This window comes from Sander vitreus, chromosome 16 (assembly GCF_031162955.1).
Source record: "Sander vitreus isolate 19-12246 chromosome 16, sanVit1, whole genome shotgun sequence".
Taxonomy (NCBI): domain Eukaryota; kingdom Metazoa; phylum Chordata; class Actinopteri; order Perciformes; family Percidae; genus Sander; species Sander vitreus.
Window position 1 is genome coordinate 15,185,023 of NC_135870.1, and position 21,783 is coordinate 15,206,805.

General features: G+C 39.7%; 1 protein-coding gene across 3 annotated transcripts; it reads left to right on the forward strand.

The window, feature by feature from the left end:
* Positions 1-502: 502 nt before the first annotated feature.
* On the forward strand, positions 503-20,729 carry LOC144531029 (AP2-associated protein kinase 1-like). 3 transcript variants are annotated; one of them, XM_078270907.1, is made up of 20 exons: positions 503-1,542; positions 2,774-2,892; positions 4,081-4,189; positions 4,395-4,537; positions 5,050-5,171; positions 5,564-5,645; positions 6,060-6,192; positions 6,351-6,454; positions 7,304-7,386; positions 7,550-7,710; positions 8,144-8,265; positions 8,959-9,417; positions 9,599-9,744; positions 9,838-10,034; positions 10,121-10,210; positions 11,385-11,480; positions 11,893-12,000; positions 12,206-12,376; positions 13,513-13,620; positions 18,697-20,729. In XM_078270907.1, the coding sequence occupies exons 1-20, from the start codon at positions 1,380-1,382 to the stop codon at positions 19,383-19,385; spliced, it is 3,405 nt and encodes a 1,134-aa protein (XP_078127033.1). In that variant the 5' UTR covers positions 503-1,379; the 3' UTR covers positions 19,386-20,729. The 3 variants fall into 3 exon arrangements, with proteins under 3 accessions (XP_078127033.1, XP_078127034.1, XP_078127035.1); XM_078270908.1 differs by having other exon boundaries at positions 9,620-9,744; XM_078270909.1 differs by lacking the exon at positions 18,697-20,729 and adding an exon at positions 13,984-15,515.
* Positions 20,730-21,783: the final 1,054 nt, after the last annotated feature.

Here is a 21,783-nt window from a genome sequence, read left to right on the forward strand (position 1 = left end):
TTCTTCTACTCCACTACATTTCAAAGAGAAATGTTGTACTTTTTACTTTCTACTTTTATGTCTCACTATTTTCAGAAATTTAAGAATTAATTATTCGAGAAAATACTTATGACTTAGCAGATTGATCCATCATTAAAATCGACGGAGCCCTGGAGGTGACATAAACAAGGCGCGCGTGCGAGTTATAAAGCGCGCACGCATTAGTTGGCAGTCCTATACAAAATATTAAACAAAAATAGCTCCACCTCGACGAACTACAACAGTAAATCCTGCTTATATATTAATGCATGATTAATAATAATGTAATGATATTAAGTATAGTAACAGTCACAGCTTGGCCATTTTAGGGGCAAATGTTTGCTTTTACATTTTCCCGAACATACATACTTTATCGTATGGGCTGAGCGATATGCTTTGAACGCGACATGTGACCACATACGCATGGGGGAGGGAGGAGATGCTGCAGCTGCGAGCTAAACTTCAATACCCACAATTCCGTCCGTGCGTCAACAGCAACAGCTAGGATGTTGCGATATCGCTGGCAGCCAAAGATTGCTGTGGTTGCAGAGATTAGGCTGCTGGGTTGAAACCTCTGCCTAATGTTTTGGTAGATGTCAAATTCTGTGGTTTCTCATTTGCAGCAATAGTTGCAACAGACGGAGGCTTTAGTTTCTTGTCGATGATGCGCTTGTTTGTGTTGATGAAAGGCTGCATCGCGCTAATGCGTTAGCTTACTAAAATCACAGTTTTAATGTAAATGGAAGCAATTAAATAGCTAGGCGGGCAGCTATGTGCCATCTAACGGTTGCTTCACTTGACTGAGGATGGAAATAATTTTTCGGCTAACGCTATCACACAAGTTACACGTCGGATACGTCGCACTCGAAGACATTATCTTCAGAGGATAACCTGGATAACCTTACACGAAATGTCATAGCGCGTAAGTAGCTAGCACTCAGCTAGCTTGGTAATGTCTGGACGAGATGGAGAAGGACCTAATGTTATCATCATCAGCAGCCGACCATGAACAGCTGGATGGATAGCTAAATAAATACTTTCTCCGGAGATGCTTTAGCCTCCTGGGTGGTGTAATTCACTTACATAACAGCTAGTCGCAGCCGCTCTATCACCAACTGGCTTGTGTTGGCAAGCAAATGGGAAATTTGCCACCAAAAATCTGGGTTGTCTCAACATCATAAGTGACAAAGGCAACACTGCATGTTTTGAGGCTGCAAATAGACTTGCTTGAAGCGTCGGTTCGTTCGGTTTACAATCTGACCTGCATTATCTATCAGTGCAATCATTCAGTGCACAGGAAACAAGCACTTCATCTGTGTTACTGTGATTCAAGCCGCAAATACTCCTGTCATTTCGACAACATGAGGAAGTTCTTTGATTCTCGTCGGGAGTTGGTGAGCTCTGGGCCTGGGTCTGGAGGAGGAGGTAGCAGCTCTGGGTCCAGTCATGCAGGCGGTAATTTCATTGGCAGAGCTTTCACTGTCGGGCGGCACCAGGTCACTGTTGAGGAGATAATTGCTGAAGGTGAGAGGGGTTTGCACAGGCCGAATGATGCCATTTGTTTGTTTGCCCCCCCCCATCCTTATATTTTTATGCATGTTGTTGAAGCGAGAGTATGATGTGTATCCTGCAAGCCAAATGCATGAATCACATGACAGAGCAGGGATGTAACTTCATGCCATCCCCACAGGAATCTATCATCTATGTATCTTGGATACATAAATGCAAAAAAAAGAGGCCTACTGCTGAATAAATGAAGGGTTGGTGGTACAATGCAAGCTGTAGATCACACATGATTGTTGGATTTCTTAGATACCGGTGCTAGGACTGTTTGGCATCAGCCCCAAATTGCTGATGCTGAAGTGGAGGCCTGTAGTTGACCAAAACAAATCAATTTAAATGGGAATACATGTTTTTTGTTATTCTTATATTTCTATTTGTAGTGTTTTAAAACAGTAAAACAGTTTCTTTGAACATAATGTGAGCCAACTGTACCTGGTAGTGTTTGCACAGACTGCATACATGCTAATGCAAGTACAGTATAAAGATTAAATGAGAGAATATTGCAGTGATGTAGTTGCTTCTGGTAAAAGACTCTTAATGACTATTGTCAAACTCTGACATTCTTTACCTCTATTTTGACTTTTTATTGACCATTAGCTACTAATCTTCTTAACCATAGGCTGTGGTAATTACGTCTCCCTTACAGTATCATTAGTATCGATGCAAACCCTTAACCTGAACCCATGATCATAGGTATCTCTTGCAGATTTATAGTGTTACAGTGCCATACAATACCATTTCACTCATGTCAAGTTGAGGATGCAGTATAAGCTGCATTGTCTGCCTGAAATTGATGACTCTGTCACAACTGAACTCGACAAAGTGAATTTGTGGTCTGAGCTATACCAGATGGTTAGGCCTCAATGTGGGCCTCTACGTAAACCCTGCAGCTATAACATGACTAATACATAACGCTATAAGGCTGCACCATTTGGTCCTAGTCGTTCATATTGATGTAAGGCTACATAGACACAGATTGCAACAGTTGTGGAAGTAATTGGGTGTAAAACTTAGCAGGTCAGCTACATTTCCAAAATCTGGATGCACTAGGAAAACCTGAATGGTGTGATGCTTGAATTTCAAGTCTTATACATGTTGTATTGTTTGTATGGAAATCTGGTAATAATCTTGTAGCATGCACCTAGGTTTTGGTGACTGACCGTTTTATTTGATCTCTTTCTCAATCCTGCAGGTGGCTTTGCAATTGTGTTCCTCGTGCGAACAAATCAAGGGGTGCGTTGCGCCCTGAAGAGGATGTATGTCAACAATGAGCAAGATCTGCAGGTGTGCAAATGCGAGATTCAAATAATGGTGAGTGGCTGAGATTAAATATTTCTACTTGATCTCCCACTGAAATGATGTGATTTTTCTATGGGAGTTGAAACCACATATGAAGGCAACCACAAAACAAAGTGAAACTCAAATTGTGTCTGAAAGCTTCCAAGAAATCCGCACATGCAAAGTATTCTCTAGTCTTCAAGAATGACTAAGAACAAGTGCCGAGTTCGGTACACATACAGCCTGCAGCAGGGTTGCTTGGATGACTGTACTGTATTTATTCATCTGGTTCTTGGTGAGCTTTGTTTTTGTTTTCATAGTATTGTCTTGCATGTTCTGCTCTCCTCCTGAGATGTATTGTTGAACGAGTTGCATGGGTTATTCGTATGAACACCAATTCTTAAGGACCATCTAGTTCATGAAGAGAGTGATGAGATTTTTATTTTCTAGTTTTGAAACATTTTTTGTAGCCAGACTCCTACAGTCATTGTGTACACACCCAGGATTTGTTCTCTTCTGTCTGAAGGACCAATCAGGAAGGAAGGAAGCAATGGATGGAATTTACAAAAATAAATTATTGTATAAACAGTCAACAGAATTCCATACAGTAAATTCTTAGGTCCTAGCACTAACGGACCTTCACATTTGGTTTAAAGATGATGTCTGGTGTGATTCTTCCTCATCATATGACATGTTTTATTTACCTCTCAGTTTCTGTCTCATTTACTAGCTCTTACACACACGCACACACACACGCATCGGCAGACAGTCAGGCAGACGGACAGTGCTTCACCTCAGTACTTGTACATGTTTTCATTACCTAGTAGGTTCTTGATTTCAGCTCTCCATTGCTGCTCCCTCTGCAGGTGATGGCCTCACACTGCACCACAAAACACTGACCAGATTGAATTAAAAGGCTTGTGACATTAAACTTCTTATCTACCTCTTTGCAGCAACATATGGAAATATTTCCTTCCTGTTCCATCGTTTTATTGTGTTGCACATCATTTTGTCACTTCTGTGGCATCTTTTCTGAATGATGAATTCAAAGCAGAGAATCAAGTCATTTTGAAATACTGTCATTCACTCCACCGGTCATGTTGTACATGCACTCTATGCAGCAGCTTAGCAGAAGTTGTGCTTTTTGGTACAAGCTTTATGAACAGTGTTTTTTTTTTGTTTTTGTTTTTTAATGCTCTTGAATGTGTGTTTGTGTTGCAGAAAGACCTTGTCGGTCACAAGAATATTGTTGGTTATCTGGACTCCAGTATTACGGCTATGGGATCAAGGGATGTATGGGAGGTTCTCATACTAATGGACTACTGCAAGGGTGAGTGCTGAAAGGGAAATGTGTTGTGGCTGCAGCCACATGCTTCCATCGCTGAAAGAATTTGAGTTTGGGTAGCAGTTTCAGAATAATAGAACAATATCAGTGTTTTAAAAGAATAACACACATAAGTTAATGTTCAATGATATGAGGTGAGGTTATTTTCCCTGTTGTTTGTGCCGCTGTATAATTGGATATTGTTTTGCAGGGGGGCAGGTGGTCAATTTGATGAATCAGAGGCTGCAGACTGGCTTCACTGAGGCTGAGGTGCTGCAGATCTTCTGTGACACCTGTGATGCTGTTTCTCGCCTGCACCAGCGCAAGACACCCATCATCCACAGAGACCTTAAGGTGACACATGTTGCCACTTGTCTTCTGTGTAATGCTCTGCTCTGCAGTGTGCAGGATAGGACAGTCAGCCCATTCTGTGTTAACACCTACTGTGGATCACCATACTATGTGTTTGAAGAGTCATGATTGATATGTTTGTGTGAGTTGAAGCTCTGTTTAATTATGGATAGCTCTAATAGGAGACACGATTGTCAGATGTCAAAATACTTCAAATACCTTTCCATTTCTGCAGAGCGCAGTCAACTGCAGAAGTTAATTAAAACTAGACTTACATTTGCATGTCATAATGTAAAGGTGGCCTTACGTTGATTGTTGTATTCATCATTATATCAAGTGTACATGTTCCAGAAGGCAAGGAACTCACAAACTGGTGTTTGATTTGGCATAATGGGTCAATTACTGCACTGCCTCCTAACAGGGTCCTTTTATGTATAATGTGTGTGTGTGTGTGTGTGTGTGTGTGTGTGTGTGTGTGTGTGTGTGTGTGTGTCTTATCTCTTGTATATCTATAGGTGGAGAACATCCTCCTGCATGACAAAGGTCATTATGTGCTGTGTGACTTTGGCAGCGCCACTAACAAGTTCCAGAGCCCACAGACTGAAGGAGTGGCCACCGTGGAGGAAGAGATCAAAAAGTGTGTGCCTTTTTTTGTCTGCTTTTGCAGCTTTCAGTCATTAGCACTCCTTTTAGGTATGGCTGTACAGAAACTGTCAGCAGTTTTTCCTTCATGAGCAGCTTTGTTGTTATTTTATAGACTAATTGATTTTTTCACCTCATGCTCAGATGGACTGCAGGGTTTTTTACAGCACTATTATTATTTTGACGTGTGTGCAAAACAGGTTTTGCGTGAGGCAGAATGTAATTTGTAATGGATAAAATCCCCACTTTCCTTAACATTTATGCACATCTATTAGCACATACTACTGTGTAGGTTATTAGAATTTCACTGCTGCAGCAAAGACTGGTAGTTCTCTTCCTCTTTTTTTCCTTTTTTATTCTTACTAATTTATTCCTGTCTTCTTTCAGGTACACCACTTTGTCATATCGTGCCCCTGAGATGGTGAATCTCTACAATAACAAGATTATCACCACAAAAGCAGATGTTTGGGTTAGTGAGGAGAACTGTGATTATCATGACCGGGGTGCAGAAGTGCTCATAGAGCAGTAACACATACTGTGTATATCATACTGTATACATATCTTGTAAAACTAAACACCATAGCCTCCGTTGACGTAAAACATGATCAAGCTATTGATTATGGTATACTTTGTGGAACTAACGCCTATTATTTATGGTTACTGTATGTTTTACTGTAGAACCCAAGTTTGACATAATGGCCCATGACTAATAAAAGTTGCTCACTGAATACATAGCGTTATACCAGCTGGTAGAGAGAAAAAGGTAATTGTTGTGTGACTTACTGTTTATTATTGATATACTTTATTAATCCTCTCTTCTTCTCATCTGCTGTCTTTGTTTGTGTTTGGTGTGACGGGGCATGCATGCGGTTATCTTCTCCAGGCGCTGGGCTGTTTGCTGTACAAAGTGTGCTTCTTCACTCTGCCCTTTGGTGAAAGCCAGGTGGCCATCTGTGATGGCAGTTTCACCATTCCAGACAACTCCCGCTACTCTTATGATCTTCACTGCCTCATTCGTTAGTCCTTCTTAAACATTAATTAATGATTTCAACAACAACAAATTCAGTTCTCACAAAGGCATGCATCTGTGGTTAAAGTGGGAGTATCTACTTACTGACTTTCGTAACTCTCCACTTTTTGAGTCACACTCTCTTGTTTCTTTGTGGTTTTTCAGGGTACATGCTAGAGCCAGACCCAGACAAAAGACCAGATATTTACCAGGTGTCCCATTTTGCTTTTAAACTAGCTCAGCGGACCTGCCCTGTTCAGAATGTGAAGGTCAGTCTCTCTCTGCACCAACGTCAGCTGAAATATTTGGAAATGCTTGGCTTTCTCTCATCAGGAATTGATTTTCACGTTGTATTTAGAGGAATCTGCTAGGATCTGTCTGCCTGACCAACCACTTGTCACATTTTGGGAAGAAAATCTGCACTAATTCATCAGTTGCAAACAGTAGAGAATGCTTGTTAGCACTGATGGTATTCTTCACTATAACCAGTCCCTCCAGAAAAACACGATTATGCGATCGCATAATTCAATGCATAATCAGCCAAAGTCTGCATATTTATGCGGGTGCCGCATTTATTCAAATACGCCGCACTTTCGCCGCATAAATTGCCGATTTCCGCACAAAATATGCGGGGCTTGCATGATTTCATAATCCCCGCATTTTCGTTGCAAAAGAGTCACATAGATCTTAGCAGAAAGTTGAAAAATGTTGCGTTTACTTCACACAAGAGCAGCCATTTTCCCCTGTTGCCATGGGAACGTTATGTGACATAATTACGCGATGTGAACATCATCGAAAAGCTGCAAACCCCACGATGAAGCCATGATGAAACCGCAATTTTTGCAAGTTCCTGCAATTTTTGCAAGTTCCCGCAATTTCATCGTATAAAATTGCATAAATATCCCGCATATTCCATCGCATTTTTTAAGAAAACGTGCCACATAATCACAGATTTTTGCCCGCAACAATCACAAAAAACTCTGCATTTTTCTGGAAGGACTGTATTACTGCCAACTGCAACAATCAGGACGTTTTAATTGTAAATGTTGTCTGTACCATTACCATTAATACTGCTTAACATTTCTTTAAAGATTTAGCATTTTCTTTCCATAATCCAGAATTCTCCAATCCCTTCTAAACTTCCTGAGCCAATCAAAGCGAGTGAGGCTGCAGCAGCAAAGAAGAGCCAAGCTAAATCCAGGCAAGCATGACCTGCTTACATTGTATCACCATTAAAGCTGTAGTAACACAGCATTTTGTGGAAGTAATTAGGTACACTCAGTATTTTGATACGCATTACATAATTATGTTAAGACCATTTCCCATGATTAACAAGAAGGCCAACATGCTCCCTTTGTTGCCAGACTGACGGATCCAATTCCCACCACTGAAACCTCCATTACCCCTCGCCAGAGGCCCAAAGCAGCACATACCCAGCCTGCGGCTGGCATCCTACCCATCCAGCCTGCTGCTCTCACCCCTCGCAAGCGGCCTAATCTCCCTGGTGGTGCAGCACAGCCTGTGGGTACGTATAGCACTCGGTCCTTATTCTCCTGTTATAGCAAAAAGAAACCAAGCTTTTGAATAAGGATGTGCATTAAGACAGGAATCCTTCTAATCCTTTGTGTACATATTGAATAACACAATTCTCAACAGGAACAGATCAAGTATGCAGGTTAAGACTCATGCAAATGAAAGCAATCTAATCACAGGCCCACAGTGATTATGAAATGATTTTCTCCACACTCTGAAATTCTGCTTCAGTTGATATCAGTTGTTGTACCTGTTACAAATCACTTTGATGTATTTTATCAACATATTTTATGATCCCCTGCTTTGATGAACCTGTTTATGTTGCTTGATTTTGACATTGTTGCGCATCTGTACAAGTATTAAGATTAAAAATGTGTCCATGCTGTTGAGTAATTGGTAGTCTGTGCTCCTTGAACATCCTACAGGAGTCAGCTTAAACCTTTCTCAGCCCGCTGCAGCTCTGCAGTCACAGAAGGCACAGACTTCAGTTCTGCCACTCATCCAGTCACAAAACAATTCAAGCCAGGCTGTGGCTCCACAGAAGCAGGTACATGCCGCAAATTACACTGAACAGACAGCTTTTTACAGGTGCAAATTAATACAAACCCTAAAACGTACGACTGTGCAAAAAAGGAAAAAGGCAGAATCAAACACCTTCAGGAAAGTATAATGCATGTTTGGTTGTTGTCTGTCCCTTCATATGTCTTCAGATTAGTGATGTTGATTAATTCATTAGTAGATTGACCGAAAATTAAATGGAAAGGTTTTGATAACTGTTGTCCTTTTATCTGGTTAAAGGTTTTGGACTGTTGGTCAGACAAAACAAACTATTTCAAAACATTACTTTAGGCTCTGGGAAATTGTGATGGTATATTAAAGACTAAATCATGAATCAATTCATTGAAAAATAAACCACATACCGAATAACCATACGTATCAGCCCAACACAAATATAAATTCACAGTTACTTGTGGAACTTGGAGCACTAAGTTAGACCTACTTTTTTAAACAGGCGACAGTTGACCTGTCTGCACTTTATTTTTATTTATTTTTTTATGTATTACTTTTTTAATTGTGATTTTAATTGTGCACTGTGTTTTAATATGTATCATATTGTATGTTTTATGTAGAGCACTTTGTGATTTTAATCTGTGAAAAGCGCTATGTAAATAAATTGTACTTACTTACTTGAGGTAGTTTGCAGATGTAACTGATTCGGTCATATATTTCTGTGTGATAGCCGGTGCAGCCAGCTGCAGCTACAGGTGCAGAAACTACAGCAGCAGCAGCAGTCGTATCAGCAGTGACCAAGGCTGACGTCCAACCCCAAGCACAGCCAATAGTTCAGCAACAGACCACACCTCCCTCTGTGGCCAGCGGCACCTCCCAGCAGGCAGCTCAGACTCCATCGAGCCCGGCCCCACCTCAACGCCCAGCTCGACGCAAGCAGGCTCAGCAGCCAGTGGTTCAGCAGCCAGCGGTTCAGCAGCCAGCGGTTCAGCAGCCAGCGGCTCAGCAGCCAGCGGCTCAGCAGCCACCGGCTCAGCAGCCAGCGGCTCAGCAGCCAGCGGCTCATCCTTCACCAAGCAAACCAGCCTCTGGTCAGCCGCCTGTATCTCAGCAGCAGCAGATAACTCAGCCATCAGCTGCCCAGGCTCAGCCCGCCTCCACTGAGATCAGCCAAAAAGAAGCAGTTACGGTAAGTTCTGCTCACCATCCAGCTTCTGAACATCATCATCACTGTAGATGTAGAGCTGTCGGAATGAATTACTTCATCTTCTTTTATTTGTATGTAATCTTTTAGTGGCATGGCCTAGTGTTCTCTTCATCCATCTATCCATCAGTTTTTTTTTTAAATATTGTAATATTGTTTTGATCAGACTCCACCTGCTTCTCCAAAGACAACTGAAGGACGAGGCCACCAACGCACGCCAAGTGACGCCACAGCGAGCAGCGTTGCTGGAGTTTCAGTGAGTGACTCCTTACAGCAGCCACAAGGAGCTAATGGAGATGCTGCCCTCAAACAGTAAGTGTCACATGCACTGGAATAAACCTGAAGAATAGTCTTCCCCTGTTTGTTTTATTTATGATATATATATATATTTTTTTTTTACTGTAGATCACTTTCATCTCAACCAAGCACTGACCAGCTTATTCAGCTCAGTGTTGGTGATGCAGGCCAGGACCAAAACAAAGCTGGACCCACTGTTGATGCCACCAACACCCCCACACAGCCAGCATGGAACCCATTTGACGATGACAACTTTTCCAACTTCACTGCAGATGAATTCAAAACTGAGGACAAAAAGCCGACTGGTACTACTTTTAGTACTACTGTGTTTGATGTATATTTGTACTAATATGTTGTAAACTCTTAATAACTGGATATTTCCTTTTTCCAGAACTGCCCTCAGAAATGAAGTCATCATCTTCTGAGGAGTTGATACCAGGCCTGCAGGCCTCAACTATGGATTATACATCCCAAGATACTGGTATGTCCTTTAGACAGTCTACAGAATCCATGTCTTTCTTCTGCATGGACTTGGAGCCATTAAACTTCACAGATCCTTTAGCGACATTGTCACAAACTCGGACTGTCCCTACAAACACAGTTCAGACCAACATAACACATTTTAAGATTTCTCATAAAAAGCAAAAGCTACATTTTTCTTCTAATGTAATGGTTCTGCCTCAAACAATGGTGTCTTTGGAAGTCATTATACAATAAGTGTGATAAAGTTTGAAACACTTAATGAAAGCAGGCAACGAGGGGCTGAAACAAACAAATTAATTTAATCTCGTCAAACAGCGGAAAAATACATTTCATATATTTGGGGGGGGGGACATGACCCCCCTGTCCCCTCACAGCAATTGCACGCTTGGTTCAAGTGGTTAAATGTCAACCGGACATCATTCCTGTCAACCGAGAGCATTTCTTTAGCAATGTAGCTCCGACTGAGATTTACAATAAAGAAATCTTGTGAAGTTTTTTCCCCACTTCAATACCTCACTGCTGTACTGATGCCAGATAATGCTTTGTACTGTATCAGTCTGAAGTTAATGTAAACCATAATACACCTGATCCATTAGTCTGATTGCTTTTAAGAAGCTTTCAAAAGCTGCCGATGTGCATCACATAAATAAAATAAAGGGTTTGGTCAGAATAAAAGAAATTCTGTTAAGAGTTCTGACAGTATTGTTGCTGTACTCAGTCAATGTAGCCACTAATTTCTTTTATGCATTCCCCTTTAACAAGAACGAAAAGTTTAAGGATTGATTTGCTACTGTATTAAGTAGCACTGTTGCTTAGAGTCTCACACATTCTAAAAACATTCAATAGCTCATAACGTTTGATTTGGTCTGTTGGAGTAAATAAAATACACTCAGGAATTGCTGTGTTTATGTAGACATGTCATTATTTAAAAACTTGATTACATGCACCCATAGTCACTTTTTAATAACCACAGATAAATACACACTTGACTTGTTATAAACCGTCGTAATTGGCCTAAATAGTAAATACTTCAAACCAAGTTTGAACAATTTGTATTGAAACACACAAACTGAACAAAATCAGCTCCCTCGCATAATGCATTTTTAGGCAAATTGTTTCAGCATTGTAATGGATAATAAATATTTGCTGTAAACACTGCTTCTGTTTCCTAGTTGAAAGACCATCAACCATTCTTGATGTGGATTCAGGAGCCTCACTGCTGGTTGTCCCAGATTCGTTCGGTATCCTTGAACTGTCAGATACACCAGGTAAATAATATCTCTCTCCGTGGATCCAATAAACACGCATATGCCTTTGTATGGTCTTTTTCTTAGTTGTGGTCAAATGTATAGTGTCCACATACATAATTATTGATTAATGACAAGCAAAAGCATGTGTTGATTGTCCTCATTAATCCTTAGTAATGAATAAATAATAAGAATATATAAATAATGGTATGGAAGTACATGATCTAAACATTAGGTACATGATCAGCAGCCAGTCTGGCTCCAAACCAAATATGTGTCTGTGAACACGCTCTTTTAGCCTGTAGTCATCTGTCTGCTTACAGTATATCGGCAGTACTTTGTGACTTACATTTTTTGCAACAGCTGATATTGTTATTGCACTTTGCTCAAGTATGTCTCCTTTATCGTCTCCTAATTCTTCATTGGCCCTCAGAGAAGCTGATTGAAGGACTGAAATCTCCAGACACATCTTCTCTCATGCTACCCGACCTCTTGTCATTGTCTGATCCCTTCGGTGGATCAGTGGGAGAGTCTGCAAAAGGTGTGTGTGTGTGTGTGTGTGTGTGTGTGTGTGTGTGTGTGTGTGACTAGTAGAAGTAACATAAGTCAGAGGGTTGGTGCATGTCTCTTAGAATCACTGTAGATCTCAGAGCCATGTGTCCTTGTCCTCTTTCCTCTTTACTTGAACCATAACTAAACTTTACCCTCTTTTCTTTATACCTTTGGCTTCTCCTGACCTGGTCCAGACCCTCTCACTGCAGACGACTCTCTCCTGGGCTGCTCTCTGATCTCTGGTCTGTCCGCCCCTCCGCCTGCGAGCAGCGCCACCTCCTCTGTCTCTTCTGCTCCCACCTCCGCTGCTTCTGCTTTGGATGATTTCAGTCTGTTGTCTGGGGACTCTGCACAGCCTATAGCAGGTGAGCTGTAAGATCTAAAGACACCTTACTCTGATATGGAACACCTGTTGTCAGCAGTAGTACTAAATAGTAAGAAACAGAACAAGACGTGTGTTCATGTTCATGCTGGATGGAAGCAAGTTCTCCATCTACATACACTACTACCGAACAGTATTCCAACAAAAAGATGTAAAGATAGGGGGCGCCATGATGAAACCAAAAAATATAAAATAAAAATGTCTCCCTTTTGGTTTCTGATTATTTTCTCAAAGGAGAACACGGGGCATGTTATTTACAGATCTGGGACAGGCAAAAAAATGCTATTTAATGTCATTTGGACTTTAAGCTATTGTCAACACTAGAGGGCAGAAGAAAACAACTGTGAGCTTTCATAAACTACATCAACTTACCAACTTCTTGTGCTGTTGTCAGAGTGCAATGTAACATTACTGGCATTTTGTGCAGCAAGCTGAAGTTTTCAACCACTGGGTGTCAGCAGAAGCATTTCCATCCTCTTAGCAAATTCATCTTGACAGACTGTTATGTCATAACTTCATAAAGTTTCAACATTAAAGGCAAGTAAATCAATTCAAAACTTTATCTATTTACTATAATGGTTTTCCTGTGTAAACTAGATTGATGGTCCTGCGTAATGTTATCGGTTTCACATTAATACATTTTTGTTTTGGTTTTTTAAGTAGCTAAGTGCTTCTTTTAAATGGAATAATCTGTAAAACCACATTGTGTGTCCCAAATTGAGAGCTCAACAGCTGTGGTTTGGTTGTTGGCTGGTGAACGAAGGCATTTGACCGTTGTTGACAATGCCAACACTCAATCACAGCCTGACTATGTGCACCAGCTGCATGATCCTAATTACTACTGATCTCTCCTCATAATATTTTATCAAACAGGCTTTGTACCACTGGAGAGCTTCTGATGTGTTTTTGCTATAACTTATCATTTCCTGAAAATGTTCATCATGGCCTAAACTACGTGTGGATGAAGCATCTACTCAATGCTTGAATAAAAATAATCGTTGTTTTATTCGGCCACAATGCTTTTTATTATCTTTTCACTTTTAATCTAAAACGTTTTCTGGCACACTTGGGCTTTCACACTTTTCCATTAATAGCCCAACTTTCTTTTATCATCCGCAGACTCGTCTCTCCTGATCTCAGACTTTGAGCCCCAGCAGGCCACTACAGAGGCAGGCACCGAGGATGAGTTTGATCCGATTCCCGTCACAGGCCGGAAGAACTCCCAAGGTAAGTCTTTTCTTTCTCTACCAAGAAGCACAGGTCGGACAATTTGGTCTTTAGGATTAAAGACACAGCGATTGGCTGTTTATTGGCTTTCCTTTAGTTGCATGCTGATTTGCTAAATAATTAATGAAATGGTCAAACCTACAGATAACAGGATCCGGTGCCTGCACTATTTTTACATCCTCAGAATGTTTAAAACAAGTAGAGGTAAATTCTGTCCTCTTTCTTTCTCTCTCTTTCTCGACCTCTCTCCCCCTCCTTGACTGCTGTCTTTGCTTGTTGTGACTCCTGCTCCTGCTCTCTCCCCCCCCCTGTTTGCCTGTATTCGTCTCGCCTCCCGCCTTCCCCCCTTGTCTCTCCGGCCAGTTTCAGGAGGCCACTCGCGCAGTAACAGTGGCGGCTCTGAATCCAGCCTGCCCAGCTTGGCCCGCTCCATACTGCTGGTGGATCAGCTCATCGACTTGTAGGCGGCTTCCCCCCCTGTAGATGCTGTAACACTGAATTATAGATTGGCATAGCATAACGGCAATCAACACTGTGTCATGGCTAACTTCCTGCAACCCCCCTCCCCCGGCTGTCATCTCCATTTTAGTTCCTACAGTAGAAACGTCCTACGCCTTTTAGTGCTTCTTCACACCTGCCTTCTCCGCCGTATCAATTGCATTATCTGGCTTCTTTTCACCTCTCATCTCTCACCCTCTCACTCACATTTTCTCTTGGTTGTAGTCCCTACACATCATGTATCTTCCATTGGTATTAAGAGTGGCCAGTACACTAACATCATCCTTAGTTTCTAAAGACTAACCATTACATCTCTCTGTCAATCAGGATATATTATTGCTATCCAGTTTGTTTGACCAATATTGCATTATGTCTAATAGCATACAATAGAAGATCATTGTTGTAATGTACAATAGGCATAGTTATAAGTGGTTGTAGTTATTCTCGTGCACAAGTGAAATTGTCGTTGTTTGCCTTCTTTTAAATTCTCCTCCCCAGATTTATTTGCACATTTTAAAGTAAAAGGTGAAATGACCATTTGTTTAATGAGGTCAGTTTATTTCTTCTGTAAAAGGGAAACTTAGACATGTAGCCGAATTTGCACAGTAGCATAAATGTTACCTCTGTTATGGCTGTTGGATGGAATATCTATAACAAGTTAAAGCTGCTATAGATTAGACTGAAAAATTAAACAAAACAGCCATAACCTTATTATTAACTGTAATACAAGTAATTGCGACGAAGAGAAGAGCAGGACACTAAAGGTTGCCCTGATCAGACTAAACGGTGAAGTGCCATAAAATTATCTGTCAAATAACTGCTGACTGGTGGAGAAAGTGTATCAGGTAAACTCTAAATACAATACAATAACTACAAAACAAAATAAATGATGTCCAACAGACAAACTGTACTTTTCAAATGAGGAAACGTTCTCATTTGCTATTATTTAACCTTGAGGCAAACAATAGGTTGTTTTGGAATTAAATAAATCAGGGTCATGTAATAGCAGTGTGCCATATCAATAGGAAATACATGAAATCATGACAATAATTTGAATAATCAGTAATAGGAAATAGTAGAAGTACTGTAGCTTTTATCTAGAGAGAGACAATTCATGATGATTCAGGTCATTTTTGGGCACTAACAGAAACCGTAATATGGCATTTAAAAATGATTTTCACTCGCACTTTTTGTTCAAATATCAACACAAACATTCATTGTGCAATCCTTCCTACATTCCTGTCATTTGTTCATTCCTAATTTATGTAAATAGATATCTGCAACCCCTGCAGGCTCTTATCCAGACCATAGAATTGGTTATTCTTCCTGTGTATATATTAAGTAATTGTCATAAAGCTTTACTTGTGGAAAACATATTGCTTTACTTGTGGAAAACATATTGCTTTACTTGTGGAAAACATATTGCTTTACTTGTAAAAGCTCATATATCCATCCATATATATATATATATATATATATATATATATATATATATATATATATATATATGATAGATATATGACTCAAAATGACTTTGTTTTCCTGTTAATAAATGTTAATATGAATAGAGTGTTAGAGAATGAATGTAAGAAATAAATAGTAGTCTATAATAAACAATATCTATGATTCTGACACCATAATCACTGAATAATATTGAAGAATACTCTATATAAATATTTCATTCCTCTTTGTGGAACTGTGTTGAGAACATTTTTTTTCTTGGTTATATCTACTCAGTTATTGTCAGTACATTATTGTATAGATGATAATCCTAGTCTTTGTTCAACCTGGAGATGAGTCTTATTCACCTCCTCTACCTTTGTGAAAAGAAAGTGAGCCTGTGTTATGTTTGTTTACACGGACTGATGGAAGGATTATATTTTTATTCAAAACCGTTAACAGTTTTCTGAAAAGTGGGAGCTTAACCTCTTGAATCTTAGTCCCGTTTAATCGCTAAACTAGAATCTTTCTGAAAAATTGTGCTTTGTAAAGCTTTGTTTTGCATTACAGGCTTTAGTGATCACAAAATTCATATCAAAAAAAGCATGGCAGTGTTGTTGAATGTTATGTTCATGTGTGTTGGTATACAGTGTTAATGATAAGTATGTATGTGTGTGTGGAGTCAGAATTGTTGGATGTGTTTTCCAGTAGCCTACTTGTGTTGTTGTTGTTTGCTGCAAATATGGCAACGGTAACAATGTCATTAAAATCTCGTCTGAAAGCACAGCTCCCCCCCCCCCGCCCCAAGTTCTCTCAGGAAGTCAGAGCTACATCTGAGAGTTTGATTTTATTGGCTTACTGATCCCCAGTCTCACTGTCCTCTGGATGTCTGCGCTCCATGTTACAGTTAAGAGAATTTGTCTCAAAGGTTAATGTGTGAGGGGCTCTGTGAACTGTAAAGGTTAAATCTGCCAGTGGAGATATGACACTCAGCATTAAGTCAGCTGTTCAGGGTTTGAAAAAAATCTGCTCCAAATAAGCAATATTAGCAAAATCAGCTTCCTGTGCATGATTACACTGGGAAGACTCCATGTTGTTTTTTTATTTTGGCATGTTAGAAAGTGATTATTTAGTGAGATCTACTTAAAATAGTCCCTTCTGAAGACGGCAAAGTAATTCAGAGATTTAAGAGAAATAATCAGGTTTTATAGTTCTTTGTGTTATTTGTATATTGAAGCATAACAAGAATGTTGAATGATAAACATGTCAGTCATATTATGGTTTAATGCTGACAAAGTGCACAAATCATAATATGTTTTTACAAGCTAGTTAGATATATTCTACTTGCATACGTGCAATATCAAATACAATGTAGTTACCTTCTGAATGATCAAAGTCAAGCTAGCAGTATACAATAAATCAATCCTCAGAACTGAATCCTAAAATTCTAAATCTGAGAATAGTGCTGCCAAAAGCATGGAGCACAGTAAGTGACTGATTCACATGTTCTTAAATGATTAAAGGCTACGACATCTTTGTTTCTGTCCATTCATTTCCTTCATTAACCCCCAAGATTGAGAGTATTTTGAGTAGATCTCCTGATTTAAATTTTTAATTACATCCTTTTATTTTTGAAATAAATTTCTGAAAACTTTAAAGGAGTGGCTGGTTTTAAAGCAGCAGTCTCCTGGGTGTATTTAATGTTGGTACTGCATGTGCAACTGAAGGCTTATGTTGTTTTTATTATCGTCTTTATGATCCTTCCTCTGAACAACTCAGTCTTTTGCAGTTACTGTTTGAACCTATGCAACTCCCGAGCTTTCTCCCTGTAGCCGCCAGCGTGCTGTTGTAATCGGTAAAGCCAAACAGGTAGTGAGATTAGTCCTTGATGTGAAACAGAAGCCCCTCGTTTTCTCTGTTGTTTTGCCAAAAATGAAAGCTGTCAATTATCTGATACTACTGAGTGTTTCAAAACTCCTCTTTTCTTTATGGCCTAAACCTGCGTCAGAGCTGTGATATTGTGTGCTCCTTCTATTTTTGTGAGATAATTAAAGAATTATTAAGGGATGGCAAATAAAATACAAATGTGAATGTCAACGTGTTGAGTATTGATTGTAAGGTTTTCTTTGTTGTCCAGAATTTTGGTTGATGTACTGTAACTCAAAATGACAAAATGTTTTGTCAGTAAAAGAAATAATTTCAGCATTTATAAAACTTTAAAGCCTTTTGTGTCTTCAGAGGGAGCTGCATGGCGTCATTAGCCACTACTAGCATAATACACCCTAATCTCCGACCCAACTGTCGGCAGTCAAGTTGCATTTTGGGCAATGTAGGCCCCAGGTTTGACAATGAAGAAGACAATATGTCTGGTGCTGCTGCATCAATTTGTATCCTTTTATTTCTAAACTGTCCATCGTGAGTCTGACGGTGTTAAAGGAGTGCAATGCTAAATTGATGGAGTTATCCTTTAATTGTTTCTCATCAGACTTGCGTGCAAAGATTTTTGGGTGAGATTAGTGAGGGCTTAAATTATCTAGTAAAGTATTTGTTTATTTGTAGCATAATATAGTAGGAGAGATTTAACTGTGTAATGCACTAATCAAATTCTTATTCTGCTCAGATAGCAGGTTAATTCTACTCAGGTAAGGCCTTCATGCCCCATTCAAATGTCAATCCATTTTTTTGTGACTATGGCTATCATTTTTTACTTTCCTAAATGAAGTAGAGTTAAGAGTCAGGAATACACCTGCAACACTGACAAGTTTAGTTTTCAACTGTAAAATGTCCTGCTCAGTACATATCTTGGTCATGACTCTAATAACCAAATTTAAAAAATCTTTATCAAAATATATCAAAATATTTATTTTTCAGATCACCCATCCTAACTGTTTGTTATTGGGTTTTGATCCACTTGAGAACGATTGTCCAGATAAATATAAAGGAGAATGCAACCTTATTGTCCAGTGGAAGTGTGAGTGGAAATTTGTCTTTAGCTGATCAAAACCCTAAATTTGAGATCAGAAGAACATGTATCATAGATAGCCAAATATAACATTTTATATAAGAGATTCAGAGATCAGCAAAGCTTTCGAGCATTATCTTTATATCTGACCTCTCTCCCATTTTTTCCACATACAGACCTGCAGAGGGAGCTCAACAGTGATGTACTGCGAGCTGAAGAGGACCAAAGGCCGAGGATCCAGAAGAAGACTGCTGCATGTGTCTATAATAAACGCATGTTGCCATCAGATGAGAGGAGCGTACAACGCCATACTATACCAGCTACTTCCACCAGCTTGCCTTTCATACCTGTCAACCAAGTATCCCAGTTCCAGTCCCCAAACAGCCCAGTGACCTCTGACATCTTCCAGCTGGCCCCATTTAAAACGCCAGGGAAAGAAAGCAAGATGGCATTCAGCAGCTCCTCCTTTTCTGCATCTCATACACCTGCTGAGACATCTGATGTTTTCCTGCAGGCACCGTTTGGAAAGAGGCAGGAAACCACCCAAGCTGTTCCTACTAACACTCACATATTTAAGTCTGGTACACAGCAGATTCAAATGAGCAAACAGTGTCACCTGGTGCCAGTATCATCTCCTCTCGGTCCTCCGTCTCTTGGTATTCGGGCCCTTCCTCTGCACACGGAGGCGCCTCTGCTCCAGCAGCCAGTGGCAGTGCACCGGGTCGTCTCCAGGATCGGTCAGCAGGCCGCCGTGGGTTCAGTAGCTGTGGGGCCTCTGCATTCCTGGACCATCGGGGGAAGACCTTTGGATGACCCGTTCACTGCTGCGCCTTTCCAGCCGAGATGCTCTCAGGGGAAACCTTGATCATATAATTAATCTCTTAAAATATGCCAAGTCAGAGCTTTTTTTCTGTAACTTAAGAAGGAGCCAAAGTAGAGTTCAGTTGCAGTATTACCCCCATTTCTAATGTAGGTTTACCCTTGTTATTATTACTGCAGCATTAAAACAAGTAAATTATCCTTTTTACCAATTATGTACTCTACCTCAGTAATGGTATTTGCTTTCAGTCTGAGCACAGCAGTGCATCATTTCAGCACTTTACGTTTAAGATGAACTTGAAGGATTGGTCCTGGACTCAATTTAGGATATCAAAAAGGGTTTTGTTAGAGATCCAATCTCAGTTTTTAACCATAACCATTTAATTTGAATAATGAATGAAAAGCATCTATTGTGTTTCCCGATGGTCATAAAAATATAGGTCTGTTTTACTCAGACCTTTACAAACATTACTGGTTTACTATTCTGATGCTGTTATATTTAACAGCATCAGAAAACAATATCTTAGAGATAAAGTAGCTGTTTTCAGTTAAAGTCTTTGTATTAAAAATATGTCAATCAATTTGGCACTGATTGTAGGTTTTAAATCCTTTGTAGTTGTTTACCGTTTTCTTTACATTTACAATACGGATTGTGCCTTTAATAGCAGTCATAATATTTTTTTCAAAATGGTTGCTGGCCTGCAAAAAGTACTGCAAAACATACCAAACATTCTGCTGCAAGCCAAAGAAACCATTGGAAATGAAATGTGTGAAAGATGTTTCACACAGTTGAAGGATAAAAAATGTTCATGCAAGTATTACTTTCATATCAACAGAGTGAAAACTCTGTGAACTTTTTATAAAGATTTTAAGGAAAGACAGGTGAGTTACGCAAAATCCCAAATGGCTGGTCACTAGAAAGCTGTACTGGAACCAGTATGATGTTAAGATTTGGAAGTCAATTTAACTGCTTTACTGCTTAATAATTGTTCACAGGCTGCACCAGTGCTAATGGACCTTTTTATAGTTCTATTGAAAAGATTTTGAACCTGCTGGTGTTTGTCTCTGGTCTTGGTATTTGAAATGAAACATATAATTTCTATGGTTCACATTCACTGATGTCTTAGAGCAAAAAGTGACAGGTCAGAAGAGATTCTCAAGAAACATCATCTCTACCGAGTCAACTTTTTTAGTAAGTGATGTAATTTCAAATAACGCTTCTAATTTTGCTTTTTACTTTGTCAGTCACAGTTGTATTCAAAACCGTGCTGCCTTGCCATGCTAACAGTATTTGTAGGCTACGTATGTTTCTATATTATTAGGCTAGTAATACTGGACATTAGGAAAAGTTGTCTTTAAACTGTATTTTATTAAAGGTTTGTAAACATAATAGTATCCTAGTCTTTCTACTAGTGCCTCATTGCTAACTTGTTTTATTTTAGGGGATCCAGGCTTTCATGCCTGTTCAAATGTTAACTGCTTTTAAGCCAGGGCCGATTATCGGGCCATTTTTTGGCAGTTTGCAGATTATCTGTATCGGTGTTTTATTTGCCTGATAACCGTTAAAGTTTATTAATTAAAAAGTGCGCTACTTTAGCTCCGCTACAGCTCTGTGTCTGTCCCTCTCCTTAGGTTTCACTCACCACTGAGTCGGACTTAATGTCCCGCCCACAACACTATCTTGATAGTTTCTAATTTATTAAATAATTGCTTAAAGCATTTAAACAGTTTTGTGTTGGAGTTTGTTACATTCCAAATTCTTTATTTTGACATAAAGATTTTCATTTTCACTGTAAATGCATATCGGTTCCAAATATCGGTTATCGGTTTCATTAACTACTAATAATCAGTATCGGCCTTGAAAAACCAGTATCGGTCGATCCCTACTTTTAAGAAGACAAACATAACAGCACTGAAGGGTCCTTGAAGAGGCTCAGATGTTGTGTCATGTCTCTTCTGTGTCCATTATAGACTTGCTGAGGTTTACTTGATGAGGATGATGAGTCTGATTTCCTCCATATCTTAGATGCAGCAGGATGTTGATGCTGCAGATGCTACTGTCGCAGCCTTGTCTTTGAATCTGACACAGGAAACGCAAAGGTATAGTCTTTCCAGGAAGGTTTTTGGTTTAATCTTCATTTTATTCATACCAGATTATACAGGTTAAACAAAACACAGAGATAAACTGGAAAAGAATACACTATAAACGCAGGTGTATATTTGATGGCTAATTTTCATGTCAGACTGAGCCCCCAAATGGGCTATCTACTTAAGGAAGAAAAGGGTACGTTGAGCTTGTGTGAAAGATGAGCTGCTTGTTTTTATTCAACAATGTGTCAAATGTCATGTGATCTTAAAATAAGTAAGAGATGGTCAGTGAGAGTACATGGAAAAAGAGCAGAGTGAGCCAGGTCGTGAGCCGATTTCATCAGAGTAAACATGTC

Coding starts and splice junctions, on each gene's coding strand:
- LOC144531029 (XM_078270907.1), top strand. CDS start 1,380: ATGAGGAAGTTCTTTGATTCTCGTCGGGAGTTGGTGAGCTCTGGGCCT. Junction 6,193..6,350: donor TGATCTTCACTGCCTCATTC/GTTAGTCCTTCT, acceptor GTGGTTTTTCAG/GGTACATGCTAGAGCCAGAC. Junction 9,745..9,837: donor GGAGATGCTGCCCTCAAACA/GTAAGTGTCACA, acceptor TTTTTACTGTAG/ATCACTTTCATCTCAACCAA.